Source organism: Carya illinoinensis, chromosome 3, assembly GCF_018687715.1.
Source record: "Carya illinoinensis cultivar Pawnee chromosome 3, C.illinoinensisPawnee_v1, whole genome shotgun sequence".
NCBI lineage: Eukaryota > Viridiplantae > Streptophyta > Magnoliopsida > Fagales > Juglandaceae > Carya > Carya illinoinensis.
The window spans coordinates 19,748,298-19,760,789 of record NC_056754.1 but is presented as its reverse complement, the minus strand read 5'-3'; the positions used below and the strand labels follow the sequence as shown (position 1 = coordinate 19,760,789).

General features: G+C 36.7%; 1 protein-coding gene across 1 annotated transcript; it reads left to right on the top strand.

The window, feature by feature from the left end:
• The first annotated feature begins 6,967 nt into the window (after nt 1–6,967).
• LOC122303677 (G-type lectin S-receptor-like serine/threonine-protein kinase CES101) lies at nt 6,968–12,060 on the top strand. Its single transcript, XM_043115561.1, has 8 exons — nt 6,968–8,327; nt 8,412–8,590; nt 8,844–9,054; nt 9,145–9,382; nt 9,459–9,609; nt 9,808–10,115; nt 11,325–11,392; nt 11,535–12,060. Exons 1-8 carry the CDS (start codon nt 7,043–7,045, stop codon nt 11,540–11,542), a joined length of 2,448 nt encoding a protein of 815 aa, XP_042971495.1. The 5' UTR covers nt 6,968–7,042; the 3' UTR covers nt 11,543–12,060.
• Nucleotides 12,061–12,492: the final 432 nt, after the last annotated feature.

Sequence of the window (12,492 nt, the reverse complement as noted above, 5' to 3'; positions counted from 1 at the left end):
AACCTCCAAGATCCATCTTTTTTCTTCACAAGCAATACCGGAGAAGAGAATGGGCTTGTGCTAGATCTTATCAACCCATCCTTCAACATCTCATCAACTTGTCTTTCTATTTCCCCCTTTTGAAAGTGGGCATAACGATAGGGAGGAACACTTACAGGTTTGTTTTCATCAATAAGCACAATCCGGTGATCAAAGATCCTAGAAGGTGGTAATGAAGTGGTCACCTCTAGGACCCCTTTATGGTCCTCCAAGACTTTTCAGATCTCCATGGGCAGCCCCTTCAAGTCGTCATTGCTGCCCTCATTTGCACCTTTTTTTATGTAGCAAGTGGTGTCATTCTCGACCATGACAATAGCAAAGCAATGGGCTCCGCCTTTGCACAACTTTTGGAATATGATGGTCTCACATGACTTGACTTCTTTTGATGGCAATGCTGTCCATAATCTCTTCTTTGCACCGATCTTGAATTCCATGGTCATGTTGTGGTAGTCATGAATTACTCTACCAAGGCCCTTAAGCCAAGCATTGCCCAATACCACATCAAGACCAACAAGTGCCAAAACATGTAGACAGGCAACAATTCTCACACCTTGTATGTTCATCTTTACCTCTTTGACAAGCTCTTCACATCTCAACTTGTCGCCATTGGCTACTTTCACCTCAAATGGATCTATGGCACCCGAACTCAACCCAATTTTGGTGACTATATTGGAATTGATGAAGTTATGTGTGGATCCACTATCCACCAATAGGGTTACCTCAAATTTTCTAACCCATGCCATGACTCGCATAAATGTAGGACGTTGAACACCTGAGATGGCATTCAAAGACAACTCGGCCTCTTCTAGTGAATCACTAGATTCGGCCTCCTCTTGTTCGGATTCTTCATGGAATGGTTCTTCATCATGCTCAACTTCATCTTCATACTCTTCATCTTCTATCAAGACATAAGCTTGCCAGGATTTGCACTTATGCTCTTTGCTCCACTTTTCTCCACATTTAAAGCATAACCTTTTTTGATTCTTTCTTGCACTTCCTCACGGGACAACTTCTTCACTTCTTGTGGCTTAGTCTTCAAAGCATCATTCTTACCTTTCGAAGGAACTTTGGTTTGCAATGGTTTGGAGAATTTGCTCCCCACTTCCTTGAATTGGTGTTTCTCCATGCGTGTGCTTTCTTCTATAATTTCAGCCATCCTCATTACCTCTTGAAGCTTTGTGGGCTGCTTTAATTTGATTTCTTTAGCCAACCATGGTTTCAAACCATCTATGAAAGTGCCAATTAGTGCCTCTTCCGACCAACCCCTCACCAAGGTTTGGAGTTGTCGGAACTCCTCAATGTAGTGGTGCACTTTCCCCTCTTGCTTCAACTTAGCAAGTTGCCCATGATGGTTGATGATGGGCGATGGACCAAATTGCATCAAGAATTCTCTTTCAAAAGCCATCAATCCCAATCTCTTCCTTTTTTTCTCATATTGGTCTCGTGTCCAACGCCACCACTTGCTTGCTCTTCCTTTTAGATAGAAGCAAGCCGTTGATACTCTTTCTTCTCTAGGTATCTCATAGGAACGAAAGTAATGATCTACCTTGTCCAACCACTCATATGGATCTCCCCCATTGAACTTGGAAAAATTCACTTTTGGCCTCTTTGGTCCCCGGTCATAAGGCCGGTTTCCTCTTCGATCATCATGGTACTCATCATCATATCGTTGCACATAATGTCCACCATCTCTATTATGGTGATGACGTCTTCTCTCTTGGTGGTCTCCATGGTCGTAAGGCCTCTCCCTCTCATGAGCATATGCGGCCTCATGCTCTTCTTCTCTTTGTGGCTTTTGAAATCTCACATCTTGTGATTCTTCTCTCACACTAGGAGATCTAGTGCGATGTAGTGGATTCAGGATCCACCTCTCAACCGCCACATGGTCATTCTTGTTGCCCAGATGACTAACACAAGAAGGGGGTGAATTGAGTTGTACTAAAAAAAATAACAATTATAAATCAAATATATAATATAAAATATAAACAAAATATGAAATAACAATAAATATAAAGAGTAAGGGTAAGTGAGAAGCAAACTCAGTATGTTAACGAGGTTCGGCCCCACTGCATACGTCCTCGCCTCAAGCTACCCCTTGAGGATCCCCAAATTCACTATTCAATCTCCTTCAGGTGGAGATAGAAACCTATTACACCTTTGAACAACATCGCTACAAAGGATCCGTGTAGAACACCCTCTACACTTGCAATCACCTTACACGTGGTGATTCAACTATTCCCCGTGTAGAATACTTTCTACACACACAAGGGTTATACACACCCTTTTTCTGATACAAGAGCTGATAGTGGGTAGGTTATCAGAAAACACTCTTCAATAAGTGAAATAAGAACAACACAGCGCAAACTATATCTCTCAAAATGAACAAGGATTAAGGCTCAATGCTTAGAGAAGAGAGAATAAAAACTTTGAATGAATGTTATATGCTCTTGGTGTTGTGAATGTGAAGCTCTCAAATGATCTATTTATAGGCATATGAGACTTCATATTCAAATTTAAAAAGATTCACATGTCAAAGACAATATCATTCACTTTTTCAAAAAATTCAAATAAAAGATTCTTCTTTTTCAATTGACAAAGACAACATCATTTATTTTTTTCAAAAAAATCAAACCTAATCTTTTACTTTTGGCATATGACAAAATGAGCACACTTTCCTTTTCAAAAAATTCAAACCTAATCTTTTACTTTTTGCATATGACAAAAGGGGCACACTTTTCTTTTCAAAAAATTCAAACCTAATCTTTTAGTTTTTGTATATGACAAAATGAGCACACTTTACTTTTCAAAATTTTCAAACAAAATCATCTACCTTTTTGTATAAGTCTAAAAAAGCATCAATTACTTTTGAAAATATTCAAATAAAACATGCACATGTGAAAGATGACAATCAATCATTTTTAATATTTTTAAAATTCAACTCTTTAATCAAGGCATGCACATGTAAAAGATGACAATCAATCATCTTTCAAAATTTTCAAATTTAATTTTCAAAAATATTCATGCACATGTGGAAAATGTATTTTAATACTTTATGATAAAATATTAATTTTGAGCATTAATCCTAATTTCGAATTTTAAGAGATTTACAACATTACTCTATGACTTTAATGTGAACTTATTTCCTTCTTGCTCATACTTGGTTCTTTGATGTGTTTGATTCCATTGTGTGAACAACTTGAGCTTGAAATTCCTTTATTCTTTGAATTCATTTGTTATCATCAAAATCCATGTGTAGATTTATAATCACATGAAATTTGAAACCTTGGGTTCAACAAGCATCAATCACTTTTGAAAATATTCAAATAAAACATGCACATGTGAAAGATGACAATCAATCATCTTTAATATTTTCAAAGTTCAACCCTTTAATCAAGGCATGCACATGTAAAAGATGACAATTAATCATCTTTCAAAATTTTCAAATTTAATTTTCAAAAATATTCATGCATATGTGGAAAATGTATTTTAATGCTTTATGATAAAATATTAATTTTGAGCCTTAATCCTAATTTCAAATTTTTAAGAGATTTATAACATTACTCTATAATTTTAATGTGAATTTGTTTCCTTCTTGCTCATGTTTGTTTCCTTAATGTGCTTGACTCCATTGTGTAGACAACTTGAGTTTGAGACTTCTTTATTCTTTGAATTCATTTGTTATCATCAAAATCCATGTGTAGATATATAATTACACAAACATTGAAACCTTGGGTTCAACAATTCTCAACACGACCACCTCTTCGAAACTCACTTTTTTGTGGCTCTTGCATGGACTCGGTAACACTTGTCTCAACCTCATCAACAAAGGCATCGTGCATTGGTTCATTGGGCTGAGGTGGTGGCCTTGGCCACGCCCTTCGGCTAGTCTCCTTTCAATTCTTTCAATGTCTTCATGCCTTTCTCTCTTTAAACTTTCAATGACCCTTCTATTCTCTTCATTGTTCCGGTTGCTCACATTCATGGCCATCCTTAATTCGGTCAAAACAGTCATGACCTCATCAAGGACGCTATGGATCCGTGTACTTTGTCCTTCTAGCACTTCAATTCGGTCCCTATGGGAACCACTTGGCCTCTCGGGCCCCGTTATACTCTCTTGCATGGTAAGGACTTCTCTAGATCTCCGAATAAGGCAATGCTCACAATGAAATGGGCAAGACTATCAATGGAAAGAGGCAAGCCGTAATGAAATAGGCAAGTCTCTCAATGAAAGCACCAATTAATGTTAGGTACCTCGGTCTAGTCCCTAAACATTATAGTTCTCTAGATCCGCTTCACCCAACTATGACCGATGAGTCTATCCTTCTTGCTCGCCTTCTTACTTGAGTCTAGACTTGAGTGATGAGATTTGGTGAATATGGATGGTGGGTGTTTGTAGTTTGTGAATTGGATCTTGGTGGGATGGTATGGTGTATAGGATGATGATGGTATGGTATGGTATGGTATGATGATGGTATGGTATGGTATGGTATGATAATAGCCGAATGGTGTGATTAGGCTATGGTAGGCGCTCCTTGGTTGGTATTATGGTAAATATGGAAGTGAGGCTAGGGTTTAAGGTTTCCTAAAATATAGAAAATCCTTATGGAGGCTAGGGTTTATGGTAGGGAATATGGAGGCACTAGATCTAGTGTAGATCTAGGACTTTATGATGAAAGAGGTTTAGATCTAGGATTATAAAAGGTATATGGATGGTAATATGGTGATGGAATGATATGGAAGTGAATGAAATATGAAGGGAATAATCCAACAAGGCTAGATCTACTTGGCAAAGTAGATCTAGTGTGTTGAGATGATATGGGGCGTGTGATATAATATTAAGTGCAAAAAGAGTAATGCAAATAACAAGTAAATAACAAGATTGAAACTCAATAATGAAAAAGAGAAACAAACTTGCTCATAGATTGATAGATGAAGCAACACCCGTCCACAAACGTCAAGGTGTTGAATCTCTATTTGGGATTCACACGGGTTGCACCCAAATAGCCTAAGTGCCAAGCACCGAAGGAGATCTCAAGAACAAATATACCAATCACAAAGGGAATTTGTCAAAAGTTGATCCAAAAATGGGACTAGGGTGGCCTTTATATAGGCTTACAAGGGGAGAGTCCTAATGGTGTTTGAACAAGGAAATAAATCCTAAAAATGAATTAATTCCTAGTAACACTAACCTAAGAAATTAATTTCTAGTTGTACTAAAACAAGGAAATAATGAAATATATAAATGCTAGATGATTTTATTAACATAATAAAATGCTAATAAAATTCTGGCCGTGGGGCCCATGTGGGACCCACGGCCTGACTGGTGCTGGCCGGTGCTGAAAATGGCCCATGGCATGGGCCATGAGCGCTTACTGGCTAGCCATGGTCTAGCCGCATGGCTAGTGCCATGATTGGTGGCCGGCTGGTCTGGTCTTGCTGCATGACTAGTGCTGATGGGCAGCATGCATGGCTTGCATGCTGGTCATGTTGTTAGCCAGGCAGGTGGCTTGGCTGGCTGGGCATGTTGGCCTGCCTACTGGGCGTGTTGGCTGGCCGGGCTGGGCTGGCAGACCAGCCCACTAACCTCGCCAGCATGCTGGTGCATGCTATGCGGCACCAAGGGGAGGCCAACAGCCTCACCAATGTGCTGAAGCATGCTGGCCGAGCTGTTGGCTGGCTGGTCCATGGGGTTGCCATGGCATGGGCCATGGCATGATGATGGCTCACCATGGGGACCAACTAGGCATGTCAATGAGTGTGTCAAGGCTAATCTTGGGGCAACTTTTCTAAAGGGTCTAACGGAGGAGTTGTGGTAGTGTAGCGATGTCAGAGTTGGGTTGCGGCGGCGCTGGATTTGGAAAAGGGATCAAGGAAGGGTGATTGGCTTTAAGGTGGACTGAGTTTTAAAGATTTCTCTTATGATTGACTCATTTGAAACTTATAATAGATTTTTAAACTCATCCACCTTAGGCCATCAAAAGAAAAGAAGGAGACATGCATGCTGAAGATGGAAGAGAGGGGGAATGAAAATATAAAAAGTTGATTAGTGTGCACGCTATCAATATGTGAGATCTTTTTTTACCTTTATCAATCCACATTCCCTAAAATAGGGAGCTAGATGTGGACGGTCTTTGAACACACAAGTTAAACTTTTCTCGGATATTTAGACAAGGAACATAAATGTAGTGCCGATATGTATGACTTTTTAGAGTTTAATAAGAGAAGAATCCAAACAAATTAATAATAATAATAATAAGGGAACTTCTTACTAGACTTTTTACAATATTATCAATTTTAAGTTTGTTCTCTATATAAAAATAAAAAGTTTTATACAAAAATCAAAATAGATCTACAGCTAATAGGGGAAGAATTAGGTCTAGTTTAGATAATAAAATTCTCTAAACTCATTTTATCTTATTTCATATCAATATTCAAACACTATAAATACAATCATTTCTTAATTTTTAATTTTTAATTTTTTTTATCTAATCATTACATCTTTATTAAACTTACAAACAAATATAAATAACAATTCAATCTTTTCAAATCTTAAAATAAAAACATATTAAAAAATAATATTATAATAATATTTTAACTCTATAATATTTTTATTTAATTTTTTCTTCCTTATTTTTTAAAACTCTATAATAGATTCACAAATCATTTCCACATGAAAAATGCTAGTATACTCATAAAATTGCCCGTTCATTATGACTGCTCATGTATTTAAATATATTTTTTTAATGTTTTTACTTGAAAATAATTTTTAATATATTACTATATTTTTTATTTTTTTAAAATATTTAGATACATTAAAAAATTATAAAAAAATAAAAAAATAAAAGTTATACCATTAACATGCTAGCTATGCCGCACGCTAGCCTCATTCAATATTTTTAAATAGAGTTAAGCTACTCATTCGCCAAAATATGAGCAACTTGAGATGGAGCATTGTCTCATTCAGTAGCAAAGTCAAAGCGATAAAATAAATCTATTTCGGAACATGGCTAGCCTGAAATCCCTTTTACCTCCGGAGTTTCTTCTTTTCATTTTGTCATGGTGGTGCCTTTGGGGGGAACGACTTGCTCATGTTCAGGCAAAATCCACCCTCAAACCTGGCGAGGCGCTTCGTTACCCGGACCAGTTGGTTTCGGCTGATGGGAGATTCCGACTGGGCTTTTTCACATTCAGCAGTCCGGATGTTTCGGATGTCGGCTATTTGGGAATATGGTACTCCGATGATGCTTACAACACCAAATTATGGGTTGCGAACCGAGACAGGCCTATATCTGTCAGTACAGGAAATCTCACAATGGAGGCAGACGGCCAATTGAGAATTGTGAATAGTGGAGGGAGTCCAATTCCGTTGAATTCTAAACAAACAGCACCAAACTCAACCGCTACCCTAGATAACTCGGGGAACTTCATCGTGAAAGATTTGAATCCTGATGGGTCTACAAAAAGGATCTTATGGGAAAGCTTTGATTATCCGACAGACACACTTCTGCCCGGGATGAAACTCGGTATCAACAATATAACAGGGAAAGAATGGAAACTTACTTCGTGGCTATCCGAACAAGTCGCCGCCCCCGGAGGCTTTTCTCTCGAATGGAGTCCCGCCAACGGGACGAGACAATTAGTAATGAGACACAGAGGGAATATGTACTGGCTCAGCGGGGTTGGAAGTGAATCCGACTTTCAGAATCTTGGTTATAAGATGACTTTAGATAATGTCTACTACAATTTTAGCTATATTTTTAATGAGAACGAGAGTTATTTCAGTTATTCTGTTCCGAACGGGAGAATTTCGAGGCTCGTCTTGAGCTCAGATGGGATGCTTACAGATAATCCAAAACCTATTTATGTGACAAGAGGTATGTGTTTCGGTTACTCCTTGGAACCCGGTTGTGTGCAGCAGAATTCACCCGCCTGCAGGACTAGCAGTCAAAAATTTGAACAGCGATCGGTTCAATTTCTAGGCCCACGAGCGTCTCAATGGGACGACAATTCGAACACCAGTATTGGTGATTGCTGGACTAAATGCTGGAGCAATTGTTCCTGCGTTGGTTTTGATTCATATTCAGGAAATGGAACTGGATGCCTATTTCATGAAAGCGGTCAATTTGTGGAAGAAAACACTGGCATTAATGCTCAAAATATCTATGTTCTTATTACGCCTAAAACACCAGCAAAAAAATGGTGGATATGGATCATTGTAGCTGTAGTGGCTGTTCTTGCTGCAGTGATCTTGGGATGCTTATACTTTTTGAGGAAGAAAAAACTACGACGTAAGTATTTTAGCTGCTGAAAGAATATGATTTGATTCATATATAAAGCCAGATTTAACTATATATGATTCAATTCTGCAACAGGAGATCAAGAAAGCAATCAGGAAGTTGCTTTACTATTTGGAGACACAAAAGAGGCTAGCAATGATGGGAAGAAAGGTCATGATGTGAAAGTATTCAGTTTTCCTTCCATTGTCGCTGCTACGGAGAATTTTAGCACCGAAAATAAATTAGGACAGGGTGGCTTTGGTCCTGTATACAAAGTAAGGCTCTATCGAATCATCGATTATGACCCATTATATATTTTCTAACTAGAGTAGAGCTTGTTAAGTCACCAATTGTCTCGAAATCTCAAACTCTTCAATTTAGCTAAATGTATGGGAATCAACATTCGAACTCACAACCTTTGATTTGGTACAAATAATCAAATGTCCTTGCAAGTTTAAGCTGATCACAAGAAGTGTATTTAATTATTTAACTTTTATTCTAACGAAGTTAATCCTCATATTAATTTAGGGAAAATTACCTGAGGGGCAGGAGATAGCTGTTAAGAGACTTTCGAGGAGTTCGGGACAAGGATTGGTGGAGTTCAAGAATGAGCTTATACTCATTGCAAAACTGCAACACATGAATCTCGTTAGACTTTTGGGTTGTTGTGTTGAAGGAGATGAAAAGATGTTGATCTATGAATATATGCCCAATAAAAGCTTGGACTTCTTTCTTTTTGGTTCGCCATGTTTTTATCTTTTTCTTTGGTTCAGTTTGTCTTTTAATTGTCTCTCTAGTGTGTATTGATTGTCTGTACAAAATTTTATAGATCCAAAGAAAAGGGGGCTTTTGGATTGGAAGCAACGTCGTAACATCATTGAAGGCATTGCTCAAGGGCTTCTTTATTTGCATAGATATTCTAGACTAAGAATTATTCATAGAGATTTGAAAGCAAGCAACATCCTGCTTGATAACGATATGAACCCCAAAATATCAGATTTTGGCATGGCCAGAGTTTTTGGCCGAAATGCTGCTGACGCAATTACACAGAGAGTAGTGGGAACATAGTAAGTAAATACGTACAATTTTGTGTCAGCACTTTATCCTCTAAGGCTGAATTTTCCTCGATGTTTTTGGTTATAGTGGTTATATGTCGCCGGAGTATGCCATGGGAGGTAATTTTTCAGAGAAGTCAGATGTGTACAGTTTTGGAGTTCTGATGTTGGAGATTGTGAGCGGGCAGAAGAGCAGTGGCATTTATAATCCTGAACATCACCTGAGCTTAGTGGGATATGTAAGGACACTAAGCCTCAAATTTTCCTTTCTTGCTTTGTTTTATACTCTAAATAAAATGATCAAAGTGGTTTTGTATATAAGTTGCTATTCCTTAAAATTTTACATCGTATGCTATCTTTATGTTTCCTGTGTACCCAAGGGTCCCAAATTATCAAATTGAACTGTATATAAACTGTGAAACATGGGTTGTTTGCAGGCTTGGGAATTATGGAGAGAAGGTAAAGGCTTGGAGCTAATGGACTCAAGTCTGGTTGAATCCCATTCTGAGCACCAAATCTTAAGATGCATCCATGTGGGTCTCTTGTGCGTACAAGAGTTTGCAGTGGATAGGCCTACCATGTCTGATGTTATTTCTATGCTTTCCAATGAATCTCTTCCTCTTCCTATTCCAAAGCAAGCAGCATTTTCCACACAAAGACAGTTGACGGAGACAGGTTTACTCAGCGGAGAAAAAGAAAGTATTCCAGCTTCGGCCACTATTACCATTTCCGAGATGGATCCCCGGTGAGGATGGAAACATTGTTGTGCTAAGAACATTGTTCATGTGATTTTCTATCAGAAGAAAAGAAGAATGGGCGAATTGTTTTTGCAAATTGTTGTAGCGTGGGTAGCATGATATCCATCATGGATATACAATTGGCATCTTTTCTTGAATTTTTATTTATGTTAAAATCTGTATTGGTTTCTTGATATTCATTTGGCTCCAAACGTGTCTCGAAATGGTTATGTTTATAAAATATGACAGTTAGGAAGAGACCAATAATTGAAAATATAGTCTTTGGGAATGGATGAATTTCGGAGAGTATGGCCGATAAAAAAAATAAAATAAAATGCAATAAAATTTAAAAACGTGGTTATTAAAAAGAAAAAAAGAGTATAAATAGATATATATATATATTTATATAATCTTATTACGTCATATCAACCAATTGACACAAATCTTAAAGAATGTTTTGAAGACAAAAGACGATTGGTTTTTCATTATTTGCCATTTGCCTTCCTAACTATTCTACCCTTTTACCATTTTATCACTTTTTCACTATTGTAAGTAATAACTATTGGTTTCCTCTTTAGGTTTTTTTGGGATTGTGAGATGAGTCTTAAAAAGTATTTAAATAGTTTTAAAAGTTCTTTAATAAAAAAATTAGGTTATTTGAGTGTTATATATTAAAGTATTTTTTTATCTCAAATAAGTTAAAAAGTATGTTTGAGAAAAATATTATTTTGATGTTTTTTCTCCAATGTGTTTTTCCGGATAGTGTGAAACGTAATTCGAATTTTAAAAAAGCTATCAATGGATGAAAATACTCATTCAACTTTAAGATAATTATAATTTTTAAACTTTTAAAAATATAGTTATAATCTTTAAAAATTCAAATAATCGTCATTTTTATTCTAGAAAATATTTTTTTTTAATTTTTTTTCCAAACAAACATAATATGTTTAAAAGTGTTTTAAAAATAAGGTTACCAAACAATAAATAATTTTTTAATAGTAGAACTTATTATTTAAATTACAAACTATAAGTTCTAAAGCTATAAGCTATATTTCCTATCATAATTTCAAATTTTTTTTTTAGATAATCTGATCCTAATGCAGTTGTTGCCTTTTGTGAAATCAAACTCTTTTGGTTTTGTTTTGGAATTCTGTTATGTAATTGTTTCACATTCTATACTTTTCTTTACTGCAACCTGGACGGTGATATTGTTCCAGCAGAGGATTCAAGCCAGCAAGGATCTCTCTAAGACATAGCAACTTGCTGAAGAAAATGAAAGGAAACGGTCTGTCTTAATCCCATAAACTGCTCTTTTCATATAGCAGTTATACCATCCATGTGTCTGTCCCTTTTTCTTCTCTAGATAAATACCACAAATTGTATTTCCTTCTTAGTTATATATGAATATCCACACTTTGTTTCTTCAGTTATTTAGCCTTGCGGAAAGCAGAAAAGGAAGGGGGGAAAAGAGCAAGGGAATGAAGGGATAAAGTTCTACGGAAACTAGAACAGGATAAGGTGCTTTAAAATTTTGGCCACATTTCATTATGCTAATTAAAATTATGCAAAGATGAACTTTTAAGATTAGTAAATTGTATTTGGTAGATTTCAATCATAGTCTTTAAAAGCCATTCACCTAGGGTCTCTCCATTTCTTTTTAGAGAGATTAACTCCTGTTTCTAACGTTCAGCAACATTAATTATCACTGCAAAACATTTTTGGGCATAACCAAGAATAAGTAATGGGAAACATTGGTGTACGTTGTGTAAATCTACACACTGTTGAAGTTGTGCTAGTTGGGAAATTCAAGATCGATGTTTTCAAAATAGATGGGCATCTGGATAAATTGTGATTTATCATTGTACTAGAGTAGATGCCTGGAGTTCAAACCATGTCTACATGTTATCTCTCTCGTTCAGTTTAGGAATTTTTATGTATGAAGCCTCACTTGCTGAAAGAGTGTCCAAACCTACACGAGAGAAAATATGAATGAATATGTTCTACTTTCCAATAGCATCAGCTTTAGGGACCTGTATCATTGATCAGATAAATAATTATACAGTGAGAATGGCAATGAGTAAGGAGAGGAAAGACTTACAGCCAAATTCAACATAGAAAAGCATACACAAATTGGGTGTGGTACGGCTTAAACCTGCATCCCTGGCAAAGACAAGTGAAAAGTTTTACAAAGGTGGAAGATGATTGCAGGGACAACTAGTCACGATTGCAAATCTAGTGATATCTCTTTCTCTCCCTCTCTGGGATGTAAAAATGTTCCTCTTATGTGCAGGAACAATAGAAGAGGTCAATAGTTTTATGTGCCAAACACATGCCCAAAAGATTTGTTTAAGATGGCTGCCAAATTTGAGATGGCATCATAAAATA